Source organism: Stegostoma tigrinum, chromosome 9, assembly GCF_030684315.1.
Source record: "Stegostoma tigrinum isolate sSteTig4 chromosome 9, sSteTig4.hap1, whole genome shotgun sequence".
Taxonomy (NCBI): Eukaryota; Metazoa; Chordata; class Chondrichthyes; order Orectolobiformes; family Stegostomatidae; genus Stegostoma; species Stegostoma tigrinum.
This window is the reverse complement of record NC_081362.1, coordinates 15946971-15961320: the sequence shown is the minus strand read 5'-3', so window position 1 is coordinate 15961320 and position 14350 is coordinate 15946971. Positions and strand designations below refer to the sequence as shown.

The following is a 14350-nucleotide window of genomic DNA, read 5'->3' as shown; positions in this document are numbered from 1 at the left end:
TTTTTTCCCAACAATGGATTCATGGTCATGATTAGATTCTTCATTCCAATTATCTTACTGAATTCAAATTCCACCATCTGCCATGACAGGATTTGAACCCGGGTTCCCAGAACATTATCTGGGTCTCCGGATTAACAGTCTAGCAATTATACCATTAGGCTATCGCCTCTCCAACAGCTATGCTAGCAGCTATATCTTCTGATGTTCTGAGATGAGAAAGCAGCTGTATCAATGAAAATATTTCTTAGATTCCCTTTCTAGTCATTTGGATAGTTCTCTCTGCTGCTTTGCTGAGGACACAAGGTGTCCTAATGGGCATCAGTGGGCATCATCAGAATCTTATACTCTGATGATGCTGTGGCTTTAGCAGGGGATTTTATCCTGAGTGTTTTTTTGAAGAGAGATTTTAAGACAGAGGTACTGAGCTGTCTAATTGGAAAGCCAGTAAACAGCTTGTGAGGCCTTGGGTTTTTTTTAATGTTGGAACAATAGAAGCAGCCTGAGTGGGTGTGGTCAAGCTCTCACAGAACCAGGACTTTTAGTTTAGTTTTTGGTAGAAGCTGCAGGAGTTGTGAAAAGCTGCCATATCTCTCCCTCTGCCACAGCTGAAAACCAGAGTTCTCTCTCTCTCTCAGAATTATCTTCTGATGTTCTTTCCTCCTGGATTGGAGAATGCACGTGAGACAATCTGTTTCTGAATCTGCCTTTTGCCAAGGATGTGTTTATGGGATGTTATTATATTGGAACTTTTAATTAGTAATAGTTACTGCATTTATTATTCTGTTAAGTTTTCTCATAGAGTTGTTATTCCAATTCCTTCTTTCTTTTGTTATATTTTAACTATAGTGGATGAATAAAGTGCATTTTACTTTAAATCCAGTAATTTAACCAATCGAATTGTATCTGGAACGCAACACCTTATATTTACCTTTAAAATAAGAACAAGGGTCTTGGCTATCTTCTGAATTTTCAGGGGGTTTGGTCTGGTCCATAGCATTACAAATGATTCTCACAAAAGCAGCAGAACACTCTGAAACATAACAACAATGGTTCCTCGCCAAGGTGATAAACTGTGATCAAAATCCGGAACTTCAGCGAATGACCTTATGCTTTGTGAGGGGCAATAGTTAAGCTTGTAGATACAGTGGGAGGCACTGCACAGATGTTCTGAGCTCAAGCTGCGTTGTGGCTTTTCATTGAGATCTCGATCGAACAGTCCCCGGGTCTCTGCACACTGACTGCTTTGTACACACTTGCGGCTATGCTCGCAACTTACCTTCAGAGCGCGTACTTCATTTTGTAGCTTGGCTTGGTCAGAAGGGAGGTAGGGTGACCAGGAGTCTGTGATTGCTTCATGCCTCTCGAGCCAAGAGACAAAGCTGGACAGGTCCTTCTCATACCTGATTCCAACAAAGTACAAGTTTTACAAAACAAGGAAGAGCAAACTATGTAATCCAGTATATTGAGATTGCAACTGTAAATCCACAAAGGTGAACAAATCCCCTTTACAACTGCAGAACTTTATAGCTAGATGGAAGACATTTGGTCCACAATGTTTGTGCCAAGCCTCTCAGTGCTATCCAATTAGTTCCACACCTCCTCTCTCTTTCCTAAGCCCTGAAAACTTTTTCTATTTCAATACTATTGAACCTGACTCATCAGGGCACATATACAATTCACTGTGTAATCTCCATATATGCTCCAGTGCACTCAGTTAGTGTTGCATAGGGTCTTATTGAAAAGCAGGTAGTGTGTGAATGGATGTTCTTAAGATCAGTTGATGGAGGTGAGATTTTAGTCTTCCTATGAAGAAAGAATGCCTTGACATTTCTCTGGGCTCATGAGAGTTTGGCAGAACATTCAAGAATTTTCAAATAGCTCATTGTATCACAACATCGGACAGAAACAATGAAGCACTTTCCACCCACTATGTGTGTCTTTGAAAGACTTAACTAATTTGTCCTGTTTTTTTTCTTCCTTTTTCTCAAACTTCTGAAAATATCTCCTTTCTAGCATCTCACCAATTCCCTTTTTGAAAGGTAGTTATTGAATCTACTCCCTACATCCTTCCAGGCAGAGCAAGGCAAAACAAATATTCTCCTTCATGCCCTACTCCTCCCTGATAGATTCTTTGGGCAATTGCTTTAAATCAAAGTCCTCTGGCTATTGACACCCCACTGCCAGTGGGGCAAATTTTTCTAAATCTATCCAATCAAAACACTGCATCATTTGGTCAATTATCAGCAATGATTTCAGTAACAGAGGGGGAAGAATCAAACTGTCAGCTGGGACACATGACTACAAAACAGTCACCTAGTTTTTGTGTGCTTATGTATATGTGTGAGAGAGTGCAAACATGTGTGTGTGTGAGTGTGTGTGTGTGAGAGAGAGAGAGAGAGAATGTGTAGATGAGGTATAATGTGTATGAAAAGTGTGAGGTTAGAGGTGAGTGAATGGGCAGGATGGGTGTGAATGGGTGAATCAGAGATAGGTGCATGAGTGCGCATTTAAGAGGTGTGTGTGTGAGAAAAGTGTGTCGATGAGACGTGTGTGTGTGAAAAAAGTGTGCATTGGTGAGGGATGTGTGTTCGTGCGTGTGTGTGATATCTATGTTCGTAATTCTTGACAGAAGCTCTAACAATGACATTACTTGAGAATTTGACAGGGTTACATACTTCTGCCAGAGAGACAGCAGATCTTCCAGCACCACCTGTACTTCCTTGGCCTGATCTTGCACCCTCTCGTACTTTTGTTGCAGGGTATTCAGTTCCTGAGCAGCTTCGTCCCTGTTGCTGACTCTGCGGACAGTTGTCGAGAGTGATGCCATTGGGGTTCTTATCTGGTCGATGGTCTGACAGAACTCCTGCAGCAGAGCGGACCAAGGGAAAATCACTTCCAATAAAAATAACAACACCTTCCATGGATTGCGCATTTTCCATGGACATTTCCCACGGCAGAATTTAGATCACAATTACTTCTGTGTGATGGAACAGCAGAAATGTGGTGAAATATGAAATCAGAGGGAACCTTTACAAGTGGAAGGATTTGAAAGAAGGTAAAGCCCATGTTGAGATCAAAATAATTGAAAATTCAGCCCTTTACCGACATTAGATCAGCACTGAAATTTAAAATTCCCCCGACTCCATTCGCCAAGGCACAGTGAAGTGCAGGTGCACAGATAGAGCAAACGTGAAAATTAGTCGACAGGAAAAGAGCCAGAACAGACCTTTATATTTTGTAATGCAACAGCCACATCTTTTATTGATGTGCAAAAGTGGGTTTTAAGTGGGCAGCAACCTCCAGTAGGACTGCTAAATTATTCAAGTGCGGAAGGAGAATCTGAATAAAAATACCGCATCTTCAAAATACAGTATCAAAGGGTTTAGCTGCATTCACTCAGCTGGATTAGAGATATTCCATAAAGAGAAGTACAAATGTGAAAATAGAATTAATGTTTAATGTTTTTGGTTTCCGTTATACAAAAAACATCCCAAATGATATGGACAATAAACAGCAGCTCCTTCACTTCATATGCAGACATTTGCAGCAGTTTAAGAGGTTACCTCACCCACCACATTCTCCAGCACAGCTAGGGGATGGGTAATAAATGCTGATCCAGCCAGTGATGCCCCATCCCTGTAAATCAATAATGAAGCTCATTATCTCTCAACCAGTGATTTATATCTATTGATGTTTGGGGAAGCACGGTGGTTAGTACTGATACCTCACAGCACCAGGAACCTGGGTTCAATCCCGCCCCTGGCTGACCATCTGTGTGGAGGTTGCATGTTCTCCCTGTGTCTGTGAGGGTTTCCTCCTGCAGTCCAAAGATGTGCAGGTTAGATAGACTGGCCATGTTAAATTGACCATAGAGTCCAGGGATGTACAGGCTAGGTGGATTAGCCATGGGAAATGCAGGAGTGTCAGGGGTAGTGTAGGGTGGTCAGTCTGGGAGGGCTGTTCTTCAAAGGATTGATGTGGATTTGATGGGCTGAACAGCCTGCTTCCACACTGTAGGAATTCTATGACCTTCTATGCACATATGTGGCAGACTGGCCTTGCTTAAATTGCCCGTAGTGTTCAGGGTTATGCAGGCTAGGTGGATCAGCCGTGGGAAATACAGGAATGGGGTAACATTGGATGGGATGCCCTTCAGGGGGTCAGGGACTGGATAGGCCGAATTGCCTGCTACCATATTTTAAGGATTCTATGTAAAAATTTGGGTGATCTCTTGCAAGCTTCTTTCCAAATTATTTTGTCACAAAGACTTGTATCTGTCACTTTTGTGTCCAGGCCATTCCCGGCGACAGCCTAATCCCTGGCTCTGGGTGAGCCAAGCCGATCATAGCCCTCAATACCTGGTGTGCCTGTAACAGCCGGTTAGCCTCTTCTGCTGAGGAGCATTTGTTGGTTTTCTCCATCAATGTGGCCTCCACCTCTGCCAGTGTTTGCTGGACCTGAGAAGGGGTGAAAACACAAACGAAACAAATATAAAATCGCTTGCGCTTTTTGATCGAATAAAGCAAGATTTTAAGGATTGATTTACAGAAGACAAAGACTTTTTACACAACCTCACCTTTCTGTACAGTTTCACATCTACGCCTCAACTGTGCACGTGCAGAATGCATAATCAGTGACCGTAAGGTGTAGGAGCAGAGGTAGGCCATTCAGTCCAGCAACTCTGCTCCTCCATTCAACAAGATCGTGGCTGATCTGGTTTCTTTTTTAATTCATTCACAAGGTGGGAGCATTGTTGGCTAGGCCAGCATTTATTACCCATCCCTAATTGCCCAGAGGGCAGTTGAATGTCAACCACATTGCTGTGGTTCTGGAGTCACCAACTAAGGATGGCAGTTTTATTCTCTAAGGGGCATTAGTGTACCAGATGGGGCTCCCGCTGACAATCAGCAATGGATTCACAGTCACCAGGGGAATTTTAATTCCAGATATTTCATGAATTCAAATTCCACTCTCTGTCATGGTGGGATTTGAACCCAGGGTCTTTGGAATAGCAGTCCAGCAATAATACCACTAGGGTATCACCTCCCCTCATCTCTACTTTACTGCCTTCTCCCCATAACCTTTGGTTCCCTTAGTGATTAAAAATCTGTCAATCTCAGCCTTGAATGCAGCTTTGACAGTCTTTGTAGTGTAGAATTTTACAAATTCATTACCCTCGAAGACCAGAAATTCCTCCTCTTTGCTGCCTTAAATGAGTGATTCCTCACTCTGAGATGATGCTGTCTGGTGCAGGGGTCTCCCACCAGGGGGAACAACTTGTCAGGTCACTTTAGCACATTTCAATAACATTGTCACTCATTCCTCTATATTCTAATGAGTACAGGCCCAAACTACTCAATCTCTCCTCATGAGACAGTCCCTCCATACCCGGTATCAGCCAATTATCAATGAATACATTTTTAAGAAGGAAAAATCAGTTTCCTTTTCTAACTTTATCGAAAAGTTAGGGGTATTAGAATCATAGAATGCCTACAACGTGGAAGCAGGCCATTTGGACCACTGAGTCCACACTGACCCTCTGAAGAGCATCCCACCCAGGCCAATCCCCTACCCTATCCCTGTAACCATGCATTTCCCATGGTTAACCTTCCTTTTAACTCTGTCCTTCCTTTCTCCCTTGTTCTTAACATTCTGTACCAGCTACTTGTACCTAGGATGTGCCTTGTGTGGCAACATTATACATTTTTCATTGTACTCCTGTACTTTTGTGCTTGAGTATACATGACAATAAAATAAATCAAATCAAAACCTAAGCTGCACACTACAGACAATTTAGCCTGGCAAATCCATGCAGCCTGCACATCTTTGGACGGTGGGAGGAAATCCACACAGACAGAGAGAATGTGCATACTCCACACAGACACGGGAATTGAACCCAGGTCCCCGGTGCTGTGAGGCAGTTGTGCTAACCACTGAGCCACCACGTCACCCCAGGGTACTGTCCCCTCCGAAGCTAAAGATGCTCAGCATCCAGCAACAACACACAAAGCCTCTCTCATAGCTCGAAATCACAAGCTGACTGAGCGACGTTAGAGCGCAGTACCTTCTTGAGGCCCTCTTCATGCTTTTGTTGCAGGGAGACGCGGTTCTGCACTTCACTGCCCACCTCCTGAGCGCGTTGATGGAGATCTTCCCACTGCCTGGATATTTGGGTCAACCGTACCTTGACACGAGCAATCTCACCGGAGGTGACGAACTGGGCCAGGTTCTGGGACTCCTCTTCCAAGCTCTTAACCTCTTTGGACTTTGAGACCACGGCATTAACAAGAAGCTGCGAGTCAACAGCAAACATTAGTTGGTTGTCTATCCCCTTGGAGTAGAAGCTATACTTTGCCACCTCCCTTTGTTCAGGGTTCAAAGTTGAAAGGGAATGTTGCTCCAAGTTACCAACGCACCTTAACTTTGGAAAGCTTCTCCTCCAGTGGGAGCGACAACGCCTCTACATCTTTCAAATCTTTCTGTTTCTCAACCATCCAGTGGCCCAAAGGCTCGAACCTTGCTAATAAGCTCGCCCACAGAGCCCTGACCTCTTCCAGATGTTTCACACTGCAGTAAAGTAGGAAGGTGTCAGTGAAATCAGAATCGATCATGTAAAATAAACAAGCTTCTCAGTTCTTCAGATCTCACCTCACCTCGATGATCAGTCGTTGCACAGAGGAATGACTGAAGAAGTGGAGGTGTGGAAATATGTGAAAGTGAGTTTGACAATGGGCACAATGTCAAATCCCCAGGTTAGTTATTGTAGGGGTAGATATCGGATAATTGTCACACCGGCTCTCAGCTCCTGACTACATTGATCTTACAATTTTCACCCCAGTGTTAATTTCCCTTCATGATCCCTCCTTATCGCAGCAATGAGCTACAACCCAACAACCTTCTGAGAACACCACTGTTCCTGGCAAGTGTTCTTTTCACCATCTAGGGCCTGAGCTCTAGAATTCCCTAACTGTCTCCATCTCTCTCTTTTCCTTTAAAATGCTCATTAAAATACAACCTTCATCACTCCTTCTGTATCCTGTTTTATGAGGTTTTCCTACATTACAGTTGTGCTAAATTTACATGATTTATATATATATATTAATAGCACTTTCTTTTGAGTTCAGATTTTAACCTAGCGACATATGGATGTAAGTCTATTTTTGTGAGAAGATTAAATAATTAAGTAGGTCAGTCTTTCCAGAAATGTGATGCTAACTCATATGTCCCTCCTGGACTGTGAATAGAAGCATGTTTATAGTGTGCGGTTTTACAGCAAGACAAAGGAAACATTGAAAGACATTAGAGATAATGGGAACTGCAGATGCTGGAGAATCCAAGATAACAAAGTGTGAAGCTGGATGAACACAGCAGGCCAAGCAGCATCTCAGGAGCACAAAAGCTGACGTTTCCGGCCTAGACCCTTCATCAGAGAGGGGGATGGAGAAAGGGTTCAGGAATAAATAGGGAGAGAGGGGGAGGCGGACCGAAGATAGAGAGAAAAGAAGATAGGTGGAGAGGAGAGTATAGGTGGGGAGGTAGGGAGGGGATAGGTCAGTCCAGGGAAGACGGACAAGTCAAGGAGGTGGGATGAGGTTAGTAGGTAGGAAATGGAGATGCAGCTTGAGGTGGGAGGAAGGGATGGGTGAGAGGAAGAACAGGTTAGGGAGGCAGAGACAGGCTGGGCTGGTTTGGGGATGCAGTGGGGGGGTGTGGAGGGGACAAGCTGGGCTGGTTGTGTGATGCAGTGAGGGGAGGGGATGAACTGGGCTGGTTTTGGGATGCAGTGGGGCAAGGGGAGATTTTGAAGCTGGTGAAGTCCACATTGATACCATTGGGCTGCAGGGTTCCCAAGAGGAATATGAGTTGCTGTTCCTGCAACCTTCGGGTGGCATCATTGTGGCAGTGCAGGAGGCCCATGATGGACATGTCGTCTGAGGAATGGGAGGGGGAATTGAAATGATTCACGACTGGGAGGTGCAGTTGTTTGTTGCGAATCGAGCGGAGGTGTTCTGCAAAGCGGTCCCGAAGCCTCCGCTCGGTTTCCCCAATGTAGAGGAAGCCACACCAGGTGCAATGGATACAGTATACCACATTGGCAGATGTGCAGGTGAACCTCTGCTTAAGATGGAAAGTCATCTTGGGGCCTGGGATGGGGGTGAGGGAGGAGGTGTGGGGGCAAGTGTAGCACTTCCTGCGGTTGCAGGGGAAGGTGCCGGGTGTGGTGGGGTTGGAGGAGAGTGTGGAGCGAACAAGAGAGTCGCGGAGAGAGTGGTCTCTCCGGAAGGCAGACAAGGGTGGGGATGGAAAAATGTCTTGGGTGGTGGGGTCAGATTGTAGATGGCGGAAATGTCGGAGGATGAAGATGATGCCCAGTTCGTTTCGCCCCCCCCCACCCCCCCACCCCCCCCCCCACCCCCCACCACTGCATCCCAAAACCAGCCCAGCCTGTCCCCGCCTCCTTAACCTGATCTTCCTCTCACCCATCCCTTCCTCCCACCTCTAGCCGCACCTCCATTTCCTACCTACTAACCTCATCCCACCTCCTTGACCTGTCCGTCTTTCCTGGACTGACCTATCCCCTCCCTACCTCCCCACCTATACTCTCCTCTCCACCTATCTTCTTTTCTCTTCATCTTTGGTCCGCCTCCCCCTCTCTCCCTACTTATTCTAGAACCCTCTCCACATCCCCCTCTTTGATGAAGGGTCTAGGCCCGAAACGTCAGCTTTTGTGCTCCTGAGATGCTGCTTGGCCTGCTGTGTTCATCCAGCTCCACACTTTATTGAAAGACATTAGTTAGCTTTTGGAGTTAACGTGTGTGTGTGTGTGTGTGTGTGTGTGTGTGTGTGTGTGTGTGTGTGTGTGTGTGTGTGTGTGTCTGTGTGTGTGTGTGTGTGAGAGAGAGATGAAATCGTCGGCTTCCATCATGGACACCAATGAATTAATATGTCAGAACTCAGACACAGCAATGGGCTAAAACGCTAATCCTATAATGGGCAATAGAAAGTTACTCCTGCTAAATTTAAGGCACCCTGTGATTTTGGTGATGTATTCTCACTTGACCAAATGCAATCTCTTAAGATTAATTTCCCTATAAACAGAGGGCATTTATCACAAAACCAAGAGATCTATGACAGAAACTATAGTTTTTACACACTAGGGCCATGAATCTGGGTTGTATTAAGAAGCTGGTGGCTGAGTGGGGCTGAGATGATGTGAACAATTATGAATAGGTTCAATAGGTGGTTGAAGGGGATAGGGAATGAAGGGACATAGGATTAGGAAGGAAACGTGTAACTAAGATGACTTCTCAAGTGGAGGGTTGATTGAGCTGGATAACTCAAGCAACAACTTGATGAAAATTAATGATAAAAAGCACAATCACATACTTGCTTTGCAGCTTAGCTCGGACAGTTACAGCCTTGTCTCTCAGCGTTCCGGACTGTTGCTGCAGGGACTGTTTGCTGTTTGGACCCACTCTCAGGTTTTCCAATGTCTGTAAGAGGCCCTCAGCCTGGGCTGCCTTATCTTCACTGTCTCTGCAAGAGGCCTGTGTGCACAAGCAATGTAAGGACCATTAGGAATCAGCACACACTGCACAAGAGCTTCAAAGAATTACCAAATCCCTTTCAGCCTGCACTGTCGATCCAAACACAATCCCACCCACAGTCATCCCTGGAACCCTGCACTTCCCATGGTTAATCCACCTAACCTACACAGTCCTAGACAATTTAGTACACCATAACCTACACATCTTTGGTGCTGTGGGAGCAAAACCATGCAGACACGGGGAGAGTGTGCAAACTCCACACAGTCAGTCACCTGAGGCTGGAATCGAATCCAGCTCCCTGGTGCTGTGAGGCAGCAGTGCTAAGCACTGAGCCACCGCGCTGCTCAGTAGAATTGTGCGAAGGACAAATTTCCAAGATATCATAGAAATCCTTACAATTTTTCATTGCCAGCAAAAAGGAATATAGTTGAAGCGCATCATTTTGAAGATATTTGTGTGTTTATTTAAGCTGTACCAATTGACTTCTATATCTCTACAGTATCCAAGACTATGTGCGGAGATGGTGGGTCAGGAGTAACATCGAGTGGATAATAATCCCAATGGTCAAATCGCACCATGCCAATTGGTGGAATTTACAGTGCAGTTCATAAAAGGGTGGAATTGGCAGCTACGCACTGTAATGGTGGTCCCCACAATGGGGTCACTGATAGGATCTTCTGTAAAGAAACATTCTGACTCACTAGTGTCCTCTATTCGCTGGTACAGGACTTGAATATTTCTGAAAAGGAAGACACCTTCAGTTGAAGCTTTGACAAAATGGGTGCTTTCTCAACAACATGACTGTCCTTTGGAGAAGGAAATCTGTCACCCTCACCCACTGCAGCCCACATGTGACTCCAAACCCACAGGAATCTGGATGACCCCTTCAGAAATGGTAAAGCAAGCCACTCAGTTCAAGGGTGGCAAATCTGACCCGGCCAGTGGCACTCACAACCCATGAAAGAATTAGTAAAGGACGACGCTAAGATGCCGGGCTGTGAGCTCCCACCTTTGCTTGCTCAAGCTCTGAGCTGAGGCTCTCCAGGCTGCTAAACAAGCGATCGTAATCTGTGCCCATTCCAGCTCGGTTCAGGAATTCCGTCAGCTCCTCCTTCTCCTCTTCGAAACGCTGCCATCGATTTAGTGTCTCCTTCAGCACAAGGTAAAAGCAACATGTCAACTCTCTCTCTTCACTCCCTGCTGTTGGATCCCACCACAACACGGCCGGTTCTGCCATCAGCAAGCGACACCCGTGGCTGACTGTCAATGGGGAACATCTACTCTCCCTCCTGGGCCTATCAGCAGAGACTCAGTGCCTATTCCCCTAGAATCCTTCAGCAGAGCATCACCCAGGGACCAGAAAATCAGCTGGCTGAGACATCCTCACTACAGAGACAGCTCAGAAGCTGCGACATCTGCCACACGTGACTCCCCTCCTGATTGCCCCAAAACCCCTGCACCACCTGCTCGAGACAGAATGGGATGTATTGACTGGCTCTCAAGGCATTGCGTGCTATCCAAGACAACTTCGACCCCCACTCCCTCCACCTGCAATGCCTACCACCCCTGGGTCTCTCAAACCCAACAACCCCCGGGGACAAGGGGCAGTAAATGCGTGGGATCCCCGGCGGTCTCCCTATTCCCCGCACTGCCCCAGCTTGCCAGGACCCAGGACCAGTCTTTACCTCCAGTTCTCTCTCTTCTTTGTCCATTGCTCTCTTGATAGCCTGGAGGGCTGCCTCCTGGCTCTGCAGTTCTTCCCGGGAGGACATAGAGAGCTCAGCAGCTGGCTGCAACTCCCTCCCACGGGCCAGGAGCTGCTGCAGGTCGCGTCTCCTCGCCTCAAGCTGTTTTGCTCGTTGCTGCGGATTCAACAACAGCCTTGACTGTCAGTGAATTCAGATATTGCCATCGGCACCAATAAAACCCTTCCAGACTCACAGGAACCGAATCAAGCCCAATCAGTGGCAGGAGATATTAGCACGTCCAATAGGAAGGCAGGACGTTCCAGAGCACAGGACCAGGAAGATTAAGGCATGGATGGCCAAGCAGGGACAGGGATGTGAAGTTTGTACAAGATATCGTCATTCGAGGAACGCAGGTGTATTGAAGGCTTGTGCAAACTTGAATGGGGAGGAACAGGGTTGGGCAGTTTAAGCCGATCAAAAGGACTTGAAAACAAGGCAGAGAATGTTGAAAATGGATGCAATTCTGGACCCGGAATAAGGATAGGGCAGCGGGAACAGGAGCAATGGGTGAACAGGTTTTGCTGAGAGTTAGCGGAGGTTCAGATGAGCTGCAGCTCACAGAGAGTGAAAGATTGGACACTGGCAGGGCAGCATTGAGAAGGGTCATGTTTGGAGGTTCTATGAACATAGATGGGAGTTTTTACAGCAGCTGGGCTGAGCCAGGATGGAGATCGACAATAATAAAACACTTGCATTTGTGTTTTGGAAATGAGCAGATGTGCCACGTAACGAAAGGCTGTGAGGTACTTACAACCACAAGTGGCCTGGTTCAGCTTCCATTGCAGCAGTGGTGAATGATAATCAAATCTCAAAACAACTGGCTTCAGGCTCACTCATCATGAAAAGCCAAAGTTGATTACTAATTCCAAGGGATGGTTCGTTCTGTTTCCAGTGTAGAAATGTACATTCCCTGTCACTATTGGCCCTGTTAACTGCAGTCTCCCCTCTCAATATTGTCAAGCATCGTGGTATGAGGGTCTGGGCGGAGGTGCATGTGAGGGCAGGACTAAGGTAGTGTCACACTGTCGGAGGGACAGCATTAAGGGAGCACTGCACTGTCACAGGGTCAGCATTAGGGGAGCACTGCACTGTCACAGGGTCAGCATTAAGGGAGCACTGCACTGTCACAGGGTCAGCATTAAGGGAGCACTGCATTGTCACAGGGTCAGCATTAAGGGAGCGTTGTACTGTCACAGGGTCAGCATTAAGGGAGCACTGCACTGTCACAGGGTCAGCATTAGGGGAGCACTGCACTGTCACAGGGTCAGCATTAAGGGAGCACTGCACTGTCACAGGGTCAGCATTAAGGGAGCACTGCACTGTCACAGGGTCAGCATTAAGGGAGCACTGCACTGTCACAGGGTCAGCATTAAGGGAGCGTTGTACTGTCACAGGGTCAGCATTAAGGGAGCGCTGCACTGTCACAGGGTCAGCATTAAGGGAGCGTTGCACTGTCACAGGGTCAGCATTAAGGGAGCGTTGCACTGTCACAGGGTCAGCATTAAGGGAGCGTTGCACTGTCACAGGGTCAGCATTAAGGGAGCGTTGCACTGTCACAGGGTCAGCATTAAGGGAGCGCTGCACTGTCACAGGGTCAGCATTAAGGGAGCACTGCACTGTCACAGGGTCAGCATTAAGGGAGCGTTGTACTGTCACAGGGTCAGCATTAAGGGAGCGTTGTACTGTCACAGGGTCAGCATTAAGGGAGCGTTGTACTGTCACAGGGTCAGCATTAAGGGAGCGCTGCACTGTCACAGGGTCAGCATTAAGGGAGCGCTGCACTGTCACAGGGTCAGCATTAAGGGAGCACTGCACTGTCACAGGGTCAGCATTAAGGGAGCACTGCACTGTCACAGGGTCAGCATTAAGGGAGCGTTGTACTGTCACAGGGTCAGCATTAAGGGAGCACTGCACTGTCACAGGGTCAGCATTAAGGGAGAGTTGTACTGTCACAGGGTCAGCATTAAGGGAGCACTGCACTGTCACAGGGTCAGCATTAAGGGAGCACTGCACTGTCACAGGGTCAGCATTAAGGGAGCGCTGCACTGTCACAGGGTCAGCATTAAGGGAGCACTGCATTGTCACAGGGTCAGCATTAAGGGAGCGCTGCACTGTCACAGGGTCAGCATTAAGGGAGCGTTGTACTGTCACAGGGTCAGCATTAAGGGAGCGTTGTACTGTCACAGGGTCAGCATTAAGGGAGCGTTGTACTGTCACAGGGTCAGCATTAAGGGAGCGTTGTACTGTCACAGGGTCAGCATTAAGGGAGCGTTGTACTGTCACAGGGTCAGCATTAAGGGAGCGTTGTACTGTCACAGGGTCAGCATTAAGGGAGCACTGCACTGTCACAGGGTCAGCATTAAGGGAGCGTTGTACTGTCACAGGGTCAGCATTAAGGGAGCACTGCACTGTCACAGGGTCAGCATTAAGGGAGCGTTGTACTGTCACAGGGTCAGCATTAAGGGAGCACTGCACTGTCACAGGGTCAGCATTAAGGGAGCACTGCACTGTCACAGGGTCAGCATTAAGGGAGCGTTGCACTGTCACAGGGTCAGTGTTAAGGGAGCGTTGCACTGTCACAGGGTCAGCATTAAGGGAGCGCTGCACTGTCACAGGGTCAGCATTAAGGGAGCGTTGCACTGTCACAGGGTCAGCATTAAGGGAGCGTTGCACTGTCACAGGGTCAGCATTAAGGGAGCGCTGCACTGTCACAGGGTCAGCATTAAGGGAGCACTGCACTGTCACAGGGTCAGCATTAAGGGAGCGTTGTACTGTCACAGGGTCAGCATTAAGGGAGCGTTGTACTGTCACAGGGTCAGCATTAAGGGAGCGTTGTACTGTCACAGGGTCAGCATTAAGGGAGCGCTGCACTGTCACAGGGTCAGCATTAAGGGAGCGTTGTACTGTCACAGGGTCAGCATTAAGGGAGCACTGCACTGTCACAGGGTCAGCATTAAGGGAGCACTGCACTGTCACAGGGTCAGCATTAAGGGAGCGTTGTACTGTCACAGGGTCAGCATTAAGGGAGCGTTGTACTGTCACAGGGTCAGCATT

The 14350-nt window shown here is 47.3% G+C and overlaps 1 protein-coding gene across 10 annotated transcripts in view; it reads right to left on the bottom strand.

Annotated features, from left to right (window-relative positions):
• Positions 1-14350, bottom strand: part of syne1b (spectrin repeat containing, nuclear envelope 1b) — a 504959-nt gene that overhangs the window by 326582 nt on the left and 164027 nt on the right. For all 10 annotated transcript variants that reach the window (XM_059648367.1, XM_059648370.1, XM_059648364.1 and 7 more), the window contains 8 exons: positions 11234-11410; positions 10558-10698; positions 9388-9548; positions 6417-6567; positions 6065-6292; positions 4359-4457; positions 2676-2863; positions 1277-1400 (listed from right to left, as the gene is read on the bottom strand). In XM_059648367.1, the coding sequence (XP_059504350.1) occupies positions 1277-1400; positions 2676-2863; positions 4359-4457; positions 6065-6292; positions 6417-6567; positions 9388-9548; positions 10558-10698; positions 11234-11410 (1269 nt within the window). The remainder of the gene's footprint in view (positions 1-1276; positions 1401-2675; positions 2864-4358; positions 4458-6064; positions 6293-6416; positions 6568-9387; positions 9549-10557; positions 10699-11233; positions 11411-14350) is intronic.